The sequence below is a fragment of the Felis catus genome, chromosome A2, assembly GCF_018350175.1.
Source record: "Felis catus isolate Fca126 chromosome A2, F.catus_Fca126_mat1.0, whole genome shotgun sequence".
NCBI lineage: Eukaryota > Metazoa > Chordata > Mammalia > Carnivora > Felidae > Felis > Felis catus.
Genome location: NC_058369.1, coordinates 77,434,347 through 77,453,449, shown reverse-complemented (window position 1 = coordinate 77,453,449; position 19,103 = coordinate 77,434,347). Strand labels below are relative to the sequence as shown.

Here is a 19,103-nt window from a genome sequence, read left to right as displayed (position 1 = left end):
TGACTTTATACACAATTCTGCTACCCTAAAAACACTGCATTATAATGCTTAACTTTATAGCTTTACAAGACTATTTCCCCTACTAAAATGGTAAGCTGCTTGAGGGGGGGGAATTGCACATATGTTAGAAGTTCAAAACGTGGTTGAACGGAATTTAAGATACAATGATGTATTGGACAGAGATCCTAACCTAGAGAATCTAACACATCCTAATTCAGAAAACCACCTCCTTAGTAAGTTTTGACAAAAGTATATAAAATTTCAGAAGTAATTAAGGACAATAATAAAACATACAACATGCAGAGAAAAACATTCGTTTATAACCTACTTTGGCTTATTGTGATGTTCAATTAAAAATACTTATTTTGCACCTACTGTATGAAAGGTACTGTTTCTAACACGGTGGAATATAAAAAGTGGTTCTACAATGCTGAAGAGGATAAGTATACAAATTATTTTAATACAGGGTAGAACGTGAAGGCCATTAGAGAAGAAAATTAAGAACAGATGAGAAGGGTCTAAGACATTTGAATTTTATTCTAAAGAATAAGAAACTTGCGGCGTGTTAACTGAATTAAAACAATTTAATGTGCCTCTCAAACGCACTATATTTATTTCCCGGGGTCTTCTTCTGTCCAAAACTATCAATGAATTTCTATATTCAATACATATAGTTAACCCCAGCCTGAACTACTGCTCTGAACTCTCCCCCGTGTATGGTTATGGACAAATGCCTTGTAAAAAACAAACAAGCCTGCAAGTGAGCCACCTGTGTCATCCAAGAATTTGTTAAAGGATGCTTCCGACACTACTTAAAGAGGAGGCCTTCTGACATTAAAAGCTGTCCTCTATCTGTTCTAGGTCTTTCACTTTTCCTGGGATCCAACGCTTCCTCCTTTCATCAAGAATTGCGGCAGCAGCCAGTAGCTATCAACCTGGGTCACCGGAGTACGACAGGGTCCCAGGACTTCAGGGAAACCTCGGGCTCATGAAGGGTAGAGTTGAAATGAGAAGCAACCAGAAACCAGGAGTCCCCTGGACACCCGGAAGGGAAGGGGACAGCAAGTCTGTGGAAACACAGGTTTGCGAGGCTATACCACCCAGATGCCAGGGGGCCGGGCGGGGGGGAGTGGTCACGTCGAGACCGGAAAACTTTCTGCAAAGCGACGGGTTGAGTCCACCACCCGGGCCCAGATGCGGAGCAGGACAGTCCCCTAGCCCCACCACCCAGCGAGACCCAGCCTCCTTACCGTCCTGCAAAAGCTCCCGGACTGTCGCTGCCGCCGCCCCAGAGCTCAGAACCCCTTGGCCAGCCACAGCGACGCCGCCGTCACCACCTTCCATGTTGGCAGGTGCCGGGGTGATGGCGTCAGCTGCCGGCCCGCCCCGCCCAGGTGATGACGCACAACGTCTGCGCCGCCCGCTCCGCCCGGCCCGCGGCTCTTGGCTGGCTTGGAGAATCAGCTAAGCGGCCGCAGCTGGACGGACGCCGGCTGGGAGCAGCGTGGGTCCCGGAGCTGGCGGGCACCCAACGCCCGGCGCGTGAGGGAAGCCGAGGCCGCGGGGTTGGCGCCGCGCGCCTTCTCTCGTCGCACTCCTGGGGCTGGCATCGTTCCCCCGGTTGAAGAAAAGGTGGGCTCCGGAACCTTGCTGTAGCGTATGCAAGTATTTAACCTCACAACCGGGGCCTCTCGGTGGAGGCTGGACAGAAGAGCGGAGGTTTCTGGGAGTTTCTCTTGCACTCCACAAGCACAGCTGGGGGAGTTAGTAACTCCCAGCCTTGTGTGTCACACGGCTTGGCGCGCTGTCCTGGGGTAAAGGCTGGAGGGAAAGCTTAGGAAGGAAGCTTGCCTGAAATGAGTAGTGAGGAGTTAGGAAGAGCCAAAGGTCGGTGAAGAAGGAAGACTGAGCCAAGAAAAGACAGACTCCGTTCCTGCCCTCCCGTGAACTTAAGCTTTTTCTTCCTCTTCCTCTCCGTTTCAGCCACATGCTATGAGTGATACAAACTTTTTCCTGTTGCAGACTGATGGATTTTCCAAATCTTAACTATCAGTATTGAAGTTGTCAGATTAATTCCCGTTATCTTCTCTGCTAATATATCTGCAATATTCATTTAGATTTCTCCCAAGATGAATACTGATAATAGGCTATCCACACTTGTGCAAGAAGGTTATGCATTTCTACATAAAAAGACTAATATAACTTTCTCTGTACACAGGGAACCAGTTTTTCCTTATTCCAGAGCTACATGATTCTCTCGATGCTAACAGTATTTCAAAAAGGTGCTATAACAATACTTTATGCATTTAATACTCATAACCACTCAGGTGAGCAAGCCTCTTAATATACTGCCTTATGTTTTCTCTTTGTCTCAGGTTTTTCCCTGATGTTTTTCGTCTCAGTCACGGTCTGACTAGAATTGTTGGTTCTGAATGGAGGTCACATGAATTGTCAAGGGCGGGGTGCTCAGACTCACATTAAATTTCATTATCCATAATACACAAAATTTTTAAGTATTCTTTAATGTTGATGAATAAGTATTCTCTTTGAATTATGAGTTCTTTTTCTTTCCTTGGCTTTTACGTTGGAAGATTCTACAAAAGTTACATAATACTCGTTCATTAAGGGAAGAGTTTTGAGTCCCACCTATACATACCTGCATGAGTTTACAAAGAAGACCCAATTCCTATCCTGTCCCAAAGGAGCTCATAAGTAAAGCAGAAACCCCTGTGAACAATTGTACCGGGTGCTTTGTAGTTTATGGATTTGTTTATTGAGCTGACTACACATTGAAATCACCTGGAGAGCTTTAAAAACCCACTTACACCTGCATCCTAAGCCCAGAGATTCACATCTAATTGATCTGGGGTATGGTATGAGCATCCTGATTCTTAAAAGCTCCCCAGATAGGAGCATCTGGGTGGCTCACTTGGCTAAGCTTCTGACTTCAGGTCTGGTCATGACCTTACAGTTCATGAGTTCAAGCCCTACTCGGGCTCTGTGCTGACAGCTCAGTGCCTGGAGCCTGCTTTGGATTCTGTGTCTCTCCCTCTGCCCCTCCCCTGCTTGTGCCCTCTCTCTCCCTCTCTCTCTCTCTCTTTCTCAAAAATAAATAAACATTAAAGAAATTTTTTAAAAACCTCCCCAGATTAATGTACAACCAAGGTTGAAAACTGCTGGTTTATTCATTCAGCAAGTAGTGAAGGAGGTCTTTGTGCCATGTGCTGGAACTACCAAGTATGAGTGAGAATGAAATTGTTCTTGCTAAAGTCACTAATGACTTTAGCTCCTATTAGATGGTTTTTAGGCTTTACTTTTCTGTGATGTTTAAGATGCTTATCCCCACCCTCCTTAATAGTCTCCCCTCTCTTCAGTTTTTGAATATCACTCTTCAGGTTTATTCTTGACAGCTCCAGAATTCATCTCTCTGCCTCCTTTTGCATTATTCTTTTTCTCTTTTACTTAAATGTTGGTGCTTCTAAGGATTTCTTGCAAGATACGACACCCTCAAGTATTTTGTCTATGTTTTTAGTTTTAACTTATCACCTAAAGGTTTACGACCCTCAGTCTATATCCCTAGCTTCTTCCTGAGCTATATCTGTATAAAGTTTTGAGGCATCACCATCTGGAAATCCCATGAGCACCTCAAGTTCAGTGTGCCCAAATATGAACTCGTGTTTCCCTGCTAAAACCTATTCCTCCTTCTGGTTTTCTGTCTCATTAATTGGAATTGCCATCCATCTAGCCTCAAAAGCCAAATTGTACACATCATCCTAGAATTCTCTCATACTATGTAACATTCACTGTCCTGAAGTGATTTCCACCTCCTAACTATCTTGCCAGTTTATTTTTATTTCTAAATAGCTCCTGAGTGTGTTCTCTTTTCTTATTCCTAGAGTCCCAGGTCAGACATTCATTATGCATTTGGCCTGGCTTACTACAATAGCCTCCTTTCTCATATTTTGCCAAAAGCCCTACCCCATCCAGTGAAATCTTTCTAAATCAGAAATCATGTCATTTTCCTGTTAAAATGTTTCATTGACAAATAATACAAGGAGAGACGTACAGCCTGTAAAAAAATAATTGCTGTGTATGGAAGTATCTCATTCACATATTAACATGTTGAGCGCATATGAAAAATCACCCGTGGAGGTGGAAAAATGGTTTAGAAACAAGACCCTACAGTATAAAAAAATATTAATATAAGGGAATATAAGACCCATGATTATCTAAACCTCACTTCCTCTCTAGTCTGATCAAATAACACGACTACTAATGGTTCACTGAAAACATCAAGCATTTTCAAGCCTCTGTGGTTCTATGTGTGTTGCTCTCTATAACAGGACAATCCCCCATCTCCCACATGTCAGCTCAAGTTTTCTCTCTGCCACTGTTGGTGACTCCCCTGCTTTCTCTAGACAATTATTCCCACAACAGTTAAATTGTGTCTAAGCGTATGTATCAGAACTGTTATTTTGTGTAAGTATGTCATACATTTTTAAGGACACAGGAAATGTATTTTCATTTATTTTCCCAGCACGTAGCAGGAGCTTAATATTTGTTAAATGAATCAATACATGTCCATGCCCTCAAAAACTGGAGAAGAAACTGACGTGTTAATACTATGCTCTATAAAAGTAATTACAAGTGCTGGGGCCCCTGGGTGGCTCAGTTGGTTAAGGATCCAACTCTTGATTTTGGCTCAGGTCATGGTCTCACAGTTCACGAAATAAATCCCCAGGTCATACTCTGCACTGACAGCATAGTGCCTGCTTGAGATTCTCTCTCTCCATCTCACTCTGCCCCTCGCTCACGTGCTCTCTCTCTCTCTTTCAAAATAAATAAGTAATTACAAGTGCCTATGATAACAGGAGAGCCTAGGGTGCAGTGGGCAAGTAAGATCAACTCTATCTGGGATTCAGAGGAGATTATCAGAGTTATCAAGATGGGAGACTATAAGTACACAGACTGGGCAGTGAAGATATGCTCAAGATTTAATTGAAAGTACTACTTGGTTGACACACTTGTGGGAGATGAAGAAGCAAAGGATGATAAGCCCCAGGTTTCTGACTTGAATGAGCAGGGGTGGCATAACCTGGATATGAAATGCAAGAGAGAAGATGTTCATAAAAAGGAACTGCCTTTTTGTTGCTTATGTTTTACCTGTGTGTGTGGGCCTACATTGTTCTAATCATAATTTTTATTTTTAAAAAAGAGATAAGCTAGTAACTTTGTTAAGTCAGACTGAGCAGCAATCAGTAAAAGTAGTTTATTTTAACTATACATTCTACCTCAAGAAATTGAGGGGCACCTGGGTGGCTCAGTCAGTTGAGCATCTGACTTTGGTTCAGGTCATGATCTCACACTTTGTGGGTTCAAGCCCTGCATTGGACTCTGTGCTGACAGCTCAGAGCCTGGAGCCTGCTTCAGATTCAGTGTCTCCCTTGCTTTCTACCCTTCCCCCCCACCTCCTGCTCTCTCTCTCTCTCACACACAAAAATAAATACACATAAAAAAAACTGAAATTATTTAGATTATAACAATATTTTCTGGATTAGCTATATTTTCTGGTTGAGCAATTAGACCTTCCTAAAGTTTGCCCATATCTGTTGCTAAGTAATTAAGCCAGAAACTGAAATATGGAAAGCAGCCAACACTATATAATGATAGGATTTTAGATATAACAACTTTAGAAACACTTATGAACTACCTAATTTAATCACTTGTACCTCTTTGGGTATAAAAGTGATTTACTATGGAATTATCTGATTATAATTGAAATTTTGGCTAGATGATACCACATTTAATTTTTTTTTAGTAAAGGTTGGTTTGCCTTCTGATTCAGAATAGGATTTGTGAATAAGAATAAACCTCAAACAGACCAGTAAATCTTTTGAAACACTACTTAAAGTTGTTCAGTTAATGCCATTTAGCTTTCCCTTATAAAACAAGGTATTTCAAAGTGCCAGGCATATACATATGAAATTATTCAAATTAAATTTTTTTCTGGTTTGTAATACCAAACAAAGCAACATGGGAAATTTAAAATGTTACACGAAAAACCATGGTATCCTAAGAAAAACCCTTGTATTTTTCCACATCTTGAGCATTTATTAATTTGAGCAGAAAATGTTACTTTAGTGTGTTAAGTATAGAACTTGAAATTGTTAGTGTTTGACACGAACAAGCATAATTTGTACTGAATATATAAACGTGATGATTTCATAGTGTACTAAAAACTGTCAGTGACTTACAGAGACAGGATTCTGTAGTATCCTATTTGATAGTGTGAAAAGAAGCTAAAAAGATTCCTGAGCCCGCAAGCCTGACAAAAAATATACATTCTTGGCAATTGAAATTGTTAAAATGATGGGAATTCATCTAATGAAAGTAATTTTTCTCTATGCAAACTGTCTTTCAGATTTGAGACAAATCTATATTCATGAAGAGTGACTGCATACGAAACACAATATGTCAAGAAAGAAAAAAAGATCCAATAGAAATGTTTCATTCTGGGCAGCTGGTGAAAGTCTGTGCTCCAATGGTTCGGTATTCAAAGTAAGTATTATTAAATGGTTAAAGAACTAAGATTTGATTTCCTTCTTATGCTCTGACTTTTAAAGTTAAGACCACCCCACCACAAACACCTAGCTTTGGATCATCAAACACCTAGCTTTGAAATCATGATCTAGGCTTGGGTGCTGATGTTATCATTTACCTGTTATGTGTGGGGCCCCAAGTAAACAATTAACCCCTTCAAACCTCACTTTTTATATCTATAGATAAAGATAGTGCTTGTAACTCCCACCTATAAACATATAGTGAATATTAGATAAAAGAATATTAAGTAAATATAAACATTCATACTGAGGTTTTTGAATATAAGACTTTATGTCTGAGACAAATCCCTACAACTACATTGCTGGGGGTCATGGGTAACTATATGTTTAGTTTTTTAAGAAACTGCCAAATTTTCCAGAGTGTCTATCCTGTTTCACACTTCCATCAACAGCGTATGAGGGATCTAGTTTTTCCTCATCCTCACCAACTTTTAATAATCCTCACCATACTTTTTATTTTAGGATAGGTGTGTAGTGATATCTCACTATGGTTTTAATATCCATTTCCCTTACAGGTAGTGATGTTGAAAATGTTTTCCCATGTTGACTTACCATCTGTATATTGCTAAAGAAATGTTTCTTTATGTCTTTGGCCAATAGTCTAATAGGATTGTTTGCTTTTTTACTACTGAGTCAGTCTTTAAAATTTTTTTCAATTGTGGTAAATTCAACTTAAAATTTACCATTTTAAACATTTATAAGTTTACAATTCAGTGATATTAAATGCATACACATTGTCATAAAACTCTTCATTTAAAAAAACTGAAACTCTACATCCAGTAAACAATAGCTCTTTATTTCCCCCACCCGCCCCCCCCCATCCCCATCCCCTGGCAACCATCATTCTACTTTATCTCTCTTTGAATTTGACTACTCTAGGTACCTCATATAAATGGAATCATACAATAGTTCTTTTTCTGAGACTGGTTTATCTCACTTAGCATAATATCCTAAAGGTTCATCCATGTTGGCATATATCAGAATTTCGTTCTTTTTTTAAGGATGAATGCAATTCCATTGTATGCATATACTACATTTTATATATGCATTGATGCATGCTTGGGTTGCTTCCATCTTTTGGCTATTGCAAATAATATTGCTGTGAACAGGGATGTATAAATATGTCTTTCAGTTCTTTTGGATATATGCCCAGAAGAGAGTGCTGGATCATATGACAATTCTATTTTCAGTTTTTTAAGGAACTGCTGTATTGTTTTTCATTTTTACATTCCCACCAGCAGTATATAAGAATTCTGATTCCTCAACATCCTCACCAATTCTTATATCGTTTATTTATTTTTACTGTAGCCATCCTAATGGATGTGAAGTATCCTACCATAGTTTTATATTTCCCTAATGATGTTTAGCACTTTTTCACGTGATTATTGGCCATATATATATATATATATATATATATATATATATATATATCTTCTTCGGAGAAATGTCGACTCAAGCCTTTTGTCCATTTTTATATCAGGTTTTTGTTGTTGAGTTTTTGTTTACTACTGAGGTTTGAGAGTTATCTATATATTCTAGATACTGTTACTGTGTCAGATATGTGATTTGCAAATATTTTCTTCCAGTATGTAGCTTGTCTTTTCATCCTCTTAATAGAGTCTTTTGCAGAGCAAAAGTTTTTTTTTTTAATAATTTAGTCTAATTTATCAGTTTTTCCTTTTGAAAATTGTGCTTTTGATGTCAAATGTAAGAAAACTTTCTGTAGCTCTTGATCCTAAAGATTTTCTCCTAGTTTTTTTCCCCAGAGTCTTGTTTTTTTGTTTTACATTTAAGTCCATAATCGATTTTTACTTAATTTTTTATAAGTGTGAGGCTTAGGTTTAGGGTTGTTTTGTTGAGTTTTTTGGGGTATTTTTTGTTTCTTTACCTGTGGATGTCTAATTACTTCAGCAACATTTGGTGAAAGGCTTTCTTTCCAGTATTAAATTTTTTTTGCATCTTTGTCAAAAATCATTTGGGCAGGAGCATCTGGGTGGCTCAGTCATTTGAGCCTCCTTCTCTTGATTTTGGCTCAGGTCATCATCCCAGGGTTGTGAAATCAAGCCCCGTGTCCGCTTCCACGCTGAGCATGAGATAGAGCCTGCTTAGGATTCTCTCTCTCTCTCCTCTCTTGCTCTCTCAAATTTGAAAAAAAAAAAAAAAAGTCATGTGTTTTTTATCTGCATTCCCTATTCTATTCTATGATCTATGTGTCTGTTTCTCCACCAATACTACACAATCTTGATTACTGTAGCCATTTAATTAATAAAAGTTGGGTAGACTGATTCCTATTTATATGTCTTCCTCAATATTGTTTTAGCTATTCTAGTTCCTTTGCCTTTCCAAATAAATTTCAATATGATCTTGTCTTTATCTACAAAATATCTTGCTGGAATTCCCAGAAGAATTTTTTAAAATTTTTTTTCTTGTTTATTTATTTTTGAGAGAAAGACCGAGCATGAGCAGGGGAGGGGCAGAGAGAGAGAGAGAGAGAGAGAGAGGGAGACACAGAATCCAAAGCAGGCTCCAGGCTCTGAGCTGTCAGCACAGAGCCCAATACGGGACTTGAACTCACAAACTGTGAAATTACGACCTGAGCCAAAGTCAGATGCTTAATCGACTGAGCCACCCAGGTGCCCCTGCCTTGTTTTTGATCAAGAGGATATTTGTTCTATTTTTCACCTTTAAGTATGCTAGCAGTAGGAGGTTTTGTGGTTGCTCTTTATCAAGTTGAGAAAGTGCCTTTCTATTCCTGTTTTCCTGAGGGTTTTTTTTAATCATGAATATTATTTTGTCAAATGCTTTTTCTGTATTGATTGATATAATCATGTGATTTTTCTTTTAGGCTTTTAATGTGGTAGATTATATAGATTGATTCTGAATATTGAACCTTCTGTTTTAACTTTTTTTTCCCCCCGACATCACTATAGCAGGAAAGGAATAAGAAAGCACTACCTCATTACTGTGGTATGAAAGTAGAAGTCCAGATTCCCTATTTGGTCTCCTTTGACACTCTGGGGACAAAGTGTCATTATTTTTGAGGTTGAGGGGTGGTGTCAGAGTTCCAGCTCACTGTGGAGAGGGGAGCTTGATAACTGCTCTGCTACGTTGAAAGGCATAGCCCCTTCACTAAGCATCCTTTGATACTACTTGAGACTGGGAAGGGAGAAAGTTAAAGTTACCTGCCAGAAAGTATTGAAGTCCAGCTCCCTACCTGGCCTTCTCTGACACACTATGGAAGGAGGGGTGTTGGAGCATCTTACTGCACAGCCTTGGAGAGGTAAAAGTCTAAGCTCTCCGCTCAACCTTTGCTTCTAGAGGTGGGGCCACGGCTTTGTCTCTGGTGTTTGGCTGGAGTAGAGCCATCATTCTCTAAAATTGTTCTGTCTTGCTAGGCTTCCCCATTTCCTAGTCCTTTGGTTAGAGAGAGCTGACTTTTGTGGGGCTCTTTTTGTCTGCACTCGTTGGTATTTCCAGGTTGCCAGCTTCTTCAAGTCCAAATCTGGGATATTTGAGGCCAAAAGGAAACCCAGAGAACTTACCACTGTTTTTCCTCAGGTCCCATGGTTATTAGCCTGTCTGTTGTCTTCTCTCCACCTTTCGGGGTTTTCTAATATTTGTTTTATATATAATACACTGAGCAGTGTTAAAAAAATTTCAACTGAGTAAATTTGAAGCTCTCACTGGCTTTATTAAGCAGTTCCTGAATCAGACAGCATCCCGCTTAACAAGTAGGAGGTGCTCCGTGGAGTTGTACTAAATGGGAGGTTTTTATGGGAAGGAGGGTGGAACAAGAAGTTATTAGCAAAAGAAGAGAAAGGATTGGTTCAGGCCAATCTTTGGGGAAGGGAACAACAGCATTGTTTGTTTGTTTGTTTATCATAGAGATTACCTTACTATTGCTGATCAAGCAATTTCAGGTTAACTTTTAAAAGGTCACATTCCTGGGATAGGTTGAAACTGTAAGTTTTGGTTTGCTGTCATGGGGGGCAAATGACTCCAACTTCGGCTTTCTTTTTCACAGCAAGAATGGGGAAAAGTATATCTATTCTATCCTTTAAAGGCAGAACTTTCTTCTAATAAATATTTAATAATTAAATTAAATTTGGGCGTACATATGATTATGGTGTTTTCAAAATGCCTAATTATAGTCTTGTATGCTCACAGGTTGGCTTTTAGAACACTAGTAAGAAGATACAGTTGTGATCTGTGTTATACACCAATGATAGTTGCTGCTGATTTTGTCAAATCTATAAAAGCCAGAGACAGCGAATTTACTACAAACCAAGGTATGTGGGAGCGCCTGGGTGGTTCAGTCGGTTAAGCGTCCGACTTCAGCTCAGGTCACAATCTCGCGGTCCGTGAGTTCGAGCCCCGCGGCGGGCTCTGGGCTGATGGCTCAGAGCCTGGAGCCTGCTTCTGGTTCTGTGTCTCCCTCTCTCTCTGCCCCTCCCCCATTCATACTCTGTCTCTCTCTGTCTCAAAAATAAATAAACGTTAAAAAAAAAAAATTAAAAAAAAAAAAAACCAAGGTATGTGAAACCCAGAGTTTGCTGGCTTTATAAGACTTAAAAAGTAAAAAATCTTGTCTAATCAGGAACAACACAATTCAGGGGCGCCTGGGTGGCGCAGTCGGTTAAAGCGTCCAACTTCAGCCAGGTCACGATCTCGCGGTCTTTGAGTTCGAGCCCCGTCAGGCTCTGGGCTGATGGCTCAGAGCCTGGAGCCTGCTTCCGATTCTGTGTCTCCCTCTCTCTCTGCCCCTCCCCCGTTCATGCTCTCTCTCTCTCTCTGTCCCAAAAATAAATTTAAAAAAAGTTGAAAAAAAAAAAGAAACAACACAATTCAGAGATTTTATTTTTAAATCTTTTAGTTTTTTAAGTATGTTTTTATTCAGTGTCTTGTAAACTATGGACAATATATCTAAGTGTGAGGTCAGCCTTCCTTAGGGCCCCATTCTCTCAGTTGAGCTATTAGGTTCCTATTTCACTGCCTCCAGTCTTGCCCCATTCCAAACCAACCTCCAAATAGCCCAAAGTGACCTTTGTAGAATGTAAATTTGATCACATCTCTATCCTGCTTAAAATCCTTCTTAGACCTCTCAGTGGCCTAAAGCAGTGGTTCTCAAAGGGTAATGGCCCACACCAGCAGCATCAGCATCATTTGGAAACTTGTTAGAAATAGAAATTTCCGGGGTACCTGGGTGGTTCAGTCTACTGAGCTTTCAGCTCTTGGTGTCAGCTCAGGTCTTGATCTCAGGGTCATGAGTTCAAGCTCCAGCATGGAGCCTACTTAAAGAAAGAGAGAGAGAGAGAAGAAAAGAAAAGGAAGGAAAGAAAGAAGAATAAAGAAAGAAAAGAAAAGCCCCAGGCCCACTGAATCAGAAATTCTGGGTATGTGGTCCAGCAATCTTTTTTAAAAAGCCCTCCAGGTGATCCTGAGTAAAGATTAACAACCAGTGGCCTAAAGAGTAAAATTCCAGTGCCTGTCAGGGTGTTTGGCTGGCCCTACTGGTAGAGTATGGACTCCTGATCTCAGGGTGGTGAGTCTGAGCCCCAGGTTAGGTGGGTAGAGATTACTTTAAAAAAAAATCCTGACACCTGTGAATAATGTATAACGTTCCACATGATCCAGCCTCTGAATACATCTTTGCAGCTTTATGTTCCATTAGTTTCTCTCCACATCCCACCAACTTTATTCTTTAAAAATACTAATGTAAGTCCCTGAATATGCCCCATCCTCTCATACTTCTCTACCTAGAATATCCTTTTCTCAGCCATGCCTGTCCCCCAGATCCAGAGCTGTCTGGCAAACGACACTACATGCTTCTTAATCCAGCTCTCAAAGTTTTTGGCCAAGCAGCTTGCCTGATCACCCTCCACTCTTGTCCTCTGTTAAATACAGACTTTGTGTTGTACTTAATCCTACTGTATTACAATTTCCTCTTTGTAGGCCTGTATCTCATCCACTAGACTATGGGCTCCATGAAGTCTGAAATTATCTCTCATTGATTTGTATCCTTAGCTTCTAGCCCTGTGTTGAAAATATATTAGACCAATAAACAATTATTAAATTGAAATTCTATAACTCTCTCTGAGTTATAAAAAGAAAAACATCCTATATCCTCAGGGAAAAGCAAATTCTCCTATCTTGTAATAGTCCTGTAAATCAGTGAATTGCCATAGAAATTTCAAATCAGTGGGCGGCGCCTGCGTGGATCAGTCAGTTAGGTCCCCACTCATGCTCTGTCTCTCTCTGTATCTCAAAAATAAATGTTAAAAAAAAAAAATTCCAAATCAGTGGAACAAGGGTGACGCTCAGAAATCTGCATTTTGTCAAACACTCAGTGAATCTCATATAGGTAGTCCTCAAAAGAACTTTAGAAAAATTAAAATACATTTATGCAGAGTTTATAACACTAACCCAAAAAAAGATGATAAAAATATGTCCTTTAAAACCTAGGAAAAGATCTAACACATTTGCTATATTAAAACGTAAACTTTTATATGTAAGAAAGGAGCATGCACGTACTCAGACAAACCAAAACCTGGGGAAGATATTTATAATCTTTACAATAGATACTCATAATTTTAGAGCTGATTTCTTTTGTTTTATAAAAGAATAATTGAAAAATGAGGAACAAAAGGGGCACCTTGGTGGCTCAGTCAGTTCAGTTAAGCATCCAGCTTCAGCTCAGGTCATGATCTCATGGTTTGTGAGTTCGAGCCCTGCATCGGACTTGTGCTGACAGCTCAGAGCCTGGAGCCTCCTTTGGATTCTGTCTCCCTCTCTCTGTGCCCCTCCCCCACTCATGATGTCTCTCTCTCATAAATAAATAAACCAAAAAAAAATTTTTAAAGAAAATGAGGAACAATGAAAAGAAAAATTACACGTAGAAAAATAGACAAAGACTATGTAGAAAGAATCTACAAATAAAAATACACACTGTTGTTTATACAATGTAGACTATGTTTGTAAGGAAACAAGAACTTTCATCCATAGCATTGTGCATCTATATTGTTAAACTCTTTTGAAAGAAAACTTTGTAATGTCTATCAAAATGTTAGATGCCTATCCAGCAGTTACATTCATGGGAATTTACCCGATGAATATACTAAGAGTAGCATGTATGTAATAGGTTCTCATCATAGCATTGTTTGCAAAAGCCACAAATGAAAAACAATATAGAAGAACACTGTATGGTTCATCCATACAGAAGAATATGCTACTAAAAAGAAAATAGGTCTAAGTACAGCTCCCAGATACATTAGGGGATTAAAAAAAAGTAGGCATAGAAATGTGTATAGCATGTTCACGTTTGTTTAAATTTTACAGGTATACATAAAATTGTTCTGGAATACAATTAACTCATTCTCACCTTTGGAAATGGGATGTTTGTCAAGAGTGTTATAGTTTTCATTTTATCAAATTTTATACTGTTTGAATTTGTACTAAATGTAAATTACTTTTAATTTAAAATGTTTAAAATTAGTTTAATGCTATCTTGTTTCAACAAATGCTTTTTAGGCTAAATGTAGTTATGTTATTCCGTACAAACATGAAGAGTTTGGTGGTGTGTGTGTGTGCGTGCGCGTGCACATTTCTGTGAATTTTGATGTTGAGCTATTTGTTTTATCAGGTGATTGCCCATTGATTGTTCAGTTTGCTGCTAATGATGCAAGACTTTTATCTGATGCTGCTCGTATAGTCTGCCCTTACGCGAATGGAATAGACATTAACTGTGGTTGCCCTCAGAGGTAAAGCTCAAAGAAGTTGGAAGAATTTTCAAAAAAAATTAGAAAAAAACTATGTGAACATGGTAAACTATGTCTCCAATTTTCCAAGAATTAGAAAGTAAAGAAAATAGAGTTAAAGCACTTGAGCTCCAAATAAGAAGAAAAAATAAAGGAAGATAATTTAGGAACATATATATGCAAAGGTATTTTCTGATGCCTTAAACAATATATAGACCTTTGATAAGTTTTGTCTCACCTCACACTAGAATTTTTTCTATGTGTAGGTCTGCCTCGAACATCATCCATAAGTAGTTATATAAGACTTGAACATTTATGGTCCTCCCTAACATGAATTTTTACTGCCATGTCAAACAAGAAACTATGATTCTATGATTTGAGAGATGGCCACTTGTTTTCTCCTAATTAATTTGCTCTATAAGAATACCTTCTTATAATTACCTTTCCTTTCTATACCATAGTTATTTGGTTGAGTCTAACTGGGTATTGATGTGATGCTTAATTTGACAACAATATCGCTGTGTTCTTGGCACTGTATTAGACTATCTGTCAATAATTCAAATATGTCCAAAGAATAAAATCAAGGTTTTAAGTACATCATAATCCAAACCAGATTAGACATATTTGTATACTCATTAGGAGAGTTAAATAAGCTGTTTAGTGGTACTGGAATGCTGTCAGCCAAAAATATCTTTCTATTATTAAGATTAATAAAATGTCTTGTTATGTATAATAAACATCAAATTTGGAATTTTAAAAATCTGAAGTAATTGCAATTAATTACAAATACCTAAGTCTGTTTTGGTTGAATGAATTTTAATTTAATTTTCTCACTTGTCAATGAAAACCATTTTTCCTAAGTACTTTTTGATCTGGGAACATGCTTTCCTTATCTCATATTGATCCACTTTAAAATGTTGGATCTATGAATTATAAAAATCTGATTCCATTCCAGGTTGCTAAGGTAGAGAAATAGATGCATTTACAGTGCTTTTAGAATTCTGTCTTCTCTTCCAGCTATTTACAGTTCATTTGATATGTCTGCTTTATAAAGGTGGGCAATGGCAGAAGGTTATGGAGCTTGCTTAATAAACAAGCCAGAGGTTGTTCGAGATATGGTGAAACAAGTGAGAAATCAAGTGGAAAATCCCAGATTTTCAGTATCTATTAAAATAAGGTAAAGACAATATTTCAAACTATTAACAAGATAGTCCATTACTTAGAAAATAAAAATAGATTCCTTTTGTCTAAGAGTATAGGGGTATCCATCCTTAATAAATTGGTAGTTTATGTATGGAAGTGTTGAAACAGGACATTTAGTAAATGAATGTGTACCATAATTTTTATTTATAAAGAGAACAACTTCCTTTTTGTATTTTTTAATAGAAAATAAAACTTCCCTTTATTATTAAAAACTTTCCCTTAGAAGAAACTGTCAATTTTTTTCACATACTGCTTAATTAATAATGCTAAGAAACATTCCTGGTACCAAGAATAGAAAAAACAGTAATAATATTTGCACGAAAATTTCACAATGAAAAGAAAATAAGGCAGGAATCAGTCTTTTGGTGAAAAGTTAAGAACATTTCATAATAATGTATTCAATTCTCCCACTTGTGGTTTGGAGCATACACAGCAGATATTAGGGTACCATCTTCCGATTCCTCCATGACAGTCTTGGATGACTTTTTCAGTTATCAAAGCTAAAAGGGGGAAGGAGTAGGTAAGGTAAAATTTATTTGTCATCCTATTGTTGCCAATAGTGAAATAGCTAAATTTGAGGTCTAAAGTGGGAACTGATCTCTGAACAAAGCCTTTCTAATAGTAGCAGGTAGTGATAATATAACAAAGCTAACTAAATAATGTATCAGATGAAATCTTTTATCTAGCGTATTAGTTTTAGCATTAAGATTTGTGTGCTGTCAATAGACTGATTTAATTTTGAAATTATAGGATCCATGATGACCTTACAAGAACTGTAGATCTTTGTCGAAAGGCTGAGGCAACAGGAGTTTCTTGGATTACAGTCCATGGAAGAACTGTTGAAGAAAGACATCAGCCAGTTCACTATGAGGCCATTAAAATAATTAAGGAAAATATGTCTATACCTGTAATTGCTAATGGAGATATCAGAAGCTTAAAAGAAGCAGAAAATGTGTGGCATATTACTGGGACAGATGGTAAGAAATAAGTACCTGAGCTTTTTGTCTTTTAATTACCAAAAAAAAAAAAAAAAAGTAGGCGTAGGAGAGTAATGTTAATGTGAGTTTTCATTATTTGTCTTTAAAATGGAGCCGTAATAGCAGAATCGCACAGCAGAAGCATGCTGGGCCCATAAAATGGAGCCATATTTTCCTGTTGTACTGATTTAAGCTAAATCATTTATTAACTCTTCTACTTAGAAACAGTAGATTGTTTTAACTGGGGTAAATTAAGTCAGTTACTTTTCTGCCACCATCGTATCCAATGAGTGACCAGTTAAGGCTATCTGGAAGATAGCCTATTAATAAAATAGAACATCTGGAATCGAAATGAGAATTAGTGAACACCAAGTTGTTATAGGAGCCAAAGGCACATACAACGACATAGTTTTATTACCCCCTTAAATTATTGGCATACCAAGGCCTGTGATAACTATTGCTAGATGGGAGAATGCAGATAAACCTAACTTTAACCATACCCAATTTATGACAATCCGGATTAACCACCCCCGCCCAAAAAACCCTAGAGACTAATCGTTTAATATAAAAGTCTTAAAAAAGATTTTTTTTATTTCTTATAAGCACGTTCAAACGTTCTTGACTTACAAACATATAAAATTGTTTTATAATTTAATTAGACTAATATACGGGTATTGAGAAACCTTGTAATAATACTTTATTTTTCAGTATTCTCAGTTTGTTTCATTAGGTTTGACCTCATAACCATGAGTTCTTCATGTGTGGACAAATGTGATGTGCTTTAATTCATAGGTGTGATGGTTGCAAGAGGACTCTTAGCAAACCCGGCCATGTTTGCTGGATATGAAGAAACCCCACTGAAATGCATCTGGGACTGGGTTGACATTGCTCTTGAACTTGGAACTCCTTATATGTGTTTCCATCAACATTTAATGTACATGATGGAAAAGATAACCTCAAGGCAGGAAAAAAGAGTATTTAACGCTTTGTCAAGCACATCAGCAGTCTTAGATTACCTTACAGACCATTACGGGATTTGATTGGACTTCCTAAATTGAAATAATTTATATATATTAAAATAATATATACTAAGTCAGTTTTAGACCCCATCCTACGAGAGTGTGATTCGATAGATCTATAGGGTGGAACCAAAACTTAATTTTAAAGAAGACCCCAGGTTCAAACATCCTAGTCACCCTTTCAACCACTGACAAATAATTGCTCTGAATCCTATCATGAATTAAAAAAAAAACTCAGAATTTTTTTTCCTACAGGAATTGTGTTTTTAACATTTTTAAATAAATAAAACTTTTTATTTTAATACTAAAAGTATGACTCTTATAGTGTCTATAAATTAACATGAAGTATATTTTAGTGGAAATAATAAGTGCAAAGAAGTGACAGAATACCAACTTCTATATAAAATGAAAAGAAGTAATAAATTCAGTATAGAATTACTTTCAAATTGGAGGGGCATCTGGGTGGCTCAGTCGATCAAGCATCCAGCTTCGGCTCAGGTCATGATCTCACAGCTCTTGAGTTTGAGCCCTGCGTAGGGCTCTGTGTTGACACCTCAGAGCCTGGAGCCTGCTTGGGATTCTGTGTGTGTCTCTCTCTGTCCTCCCTCACTCATGCTCTCTCTCTTTCTCAATAAATAAATATGAAAAAACAATTCAAATTGGAAAATCAAACTGGAACTTCCTAATTCATGAATGACACACTGGTATTGTTTTTAAATTGTGTAATTGAGTTTAATTACATGTGATGTTTTCTATAATTTAAAACTAAGATCCATGAAACTCTTTAAATGACATTAACTTTGTTACATTTCAAGTCTTCTAGATCCTTAGAAGATAGAGAGCTTGGTAAATACACCTGCACTTAACATGATAAAATTAGTTTTAGTCCCCCACATCTTATGTATAAAAAATTTGGTAACCAATCTGGAAATGATTATATATTTGAAATATTTCTTAGAGAATTTAAAAGTTTTTTAAGTTTATTTGAGAGCATGTGTGTGCACACCCATGGGGGAGGACAGAGAGACGGAGGGAGAAAATCCCAAGCAGGCTCCTTGCTCTCAGCACAGAGCCCCACACGGGACTCAGTCTCACCAACCCTGACATCAAGACCTGAGCTGAAATCAAGAGTCAACTCTTAACCAACTGAGCCAACCAGATGCCCCAAGAATTTAATTTTTAGTTTAAAAACCTAATTTTCATACGGTTTGGGGGGGGTACTTATTTCTTTATGATGTTATTTTTATACCCCCAGCAGATGGTAATAATTTTAATTTTTTTTGTAATAACTTAAAATTTTTTTAATGTTTATTTATTGGGGGCTGGGGGGGGTGGGGCAGAGAGAGGGAGACACAGAATCCAAAGTAGGTTCCAGGCTCTGAGCTGTCAGCACAGAGCCCATACCCGGCTGGAACCCACTAACTGGGAGATCATGACCTGAGCCGACGTTTTAGGATTAACCAACTGAGCCACCCAGGCACCCCTGTAATAGTTTTAATTTTTAAGTTCCATTGTGTGGTAGTGTTACTA

At 37.8% G+C, this 19,103-nt stretch overlaps 2 protein-coding genes across 3 annotated transcripts in view; one reads left to right on the top strand and one right to left on the bottom strand.

Moving 5' to 3' along the window:
• The window catches only part of COG5 (component of oligomeric golgi complex 5), a 310,246-nt gene extending 308,863 nt beyond the window's left edge, over positions 1–1,383 (bottom strand). For both annotated transcript variants that reach the window (XM_006929113.4, XM_045052258.1), the window contains exon 1: positions 1,251–1,383. In XM_006929113.4, the coding sequence (XP_006929175.3) occupies positions 1,251–1,344 (94 nt within the window). In that variant the 5' untranslated portion in view covers positions 1,345–1,383. The remainder of the gene's footprint in view (positions 1–1,250) is intronic.
• A 110-nt stretch (positions 1,384–1,493) lies between these two features.
• DUS4L (dihydrouridine synthase 4 like) lies at positions 1,494–17,883 on the top strand. The gene is made up of 7 exons (XM_003982650.5): positions 1,494–1,632; positions 6,422–6,558; positions 10,788–10,909; positions 14,260–14,377; positions 15,429–15,551; positions 16,328–16,554; positions 17,347–17,883. The coding sequence occupies exons 2-7, from the start codon at positions 6,443–6,445 to the stop codon at positions 17,592–17,594; spliced, it is 954 nt and encodes a 317-aa protein (XP_003982699.1). The 5' UTR covers positions 1,494–1,632; positions 6,422–6,442; the 3' UTR covers positions 17,595–17,883.
• The last annotated feature ends 1,220 nt before the right edge of the window (positions 17,884–19,103 follow it).

Bases quoted from the DNA above. Each gene is read 5' to 3' on its own strand.
- DUS4L (XM_003982650.5), top strand. From the start codon at position 6,443: ATGAAGAGTGACTGCATACGAAACACAATATGTCAAGAAAGAAAAAAA. The intron at 15,552-16,327 runs GTAAAGACAATA...TTGAAATTATAG, and splicing joins TCAGTATCTATTAAAATAAG to GATCCATGATGACCTTACAA. The intron at 16,555-17,346 runs GTAAGAAATAAG...TTTAATTCATAG, and splicing joins GCATATTACTGGGACAGATG to GTGTGATGGTTGCAAGAGGA.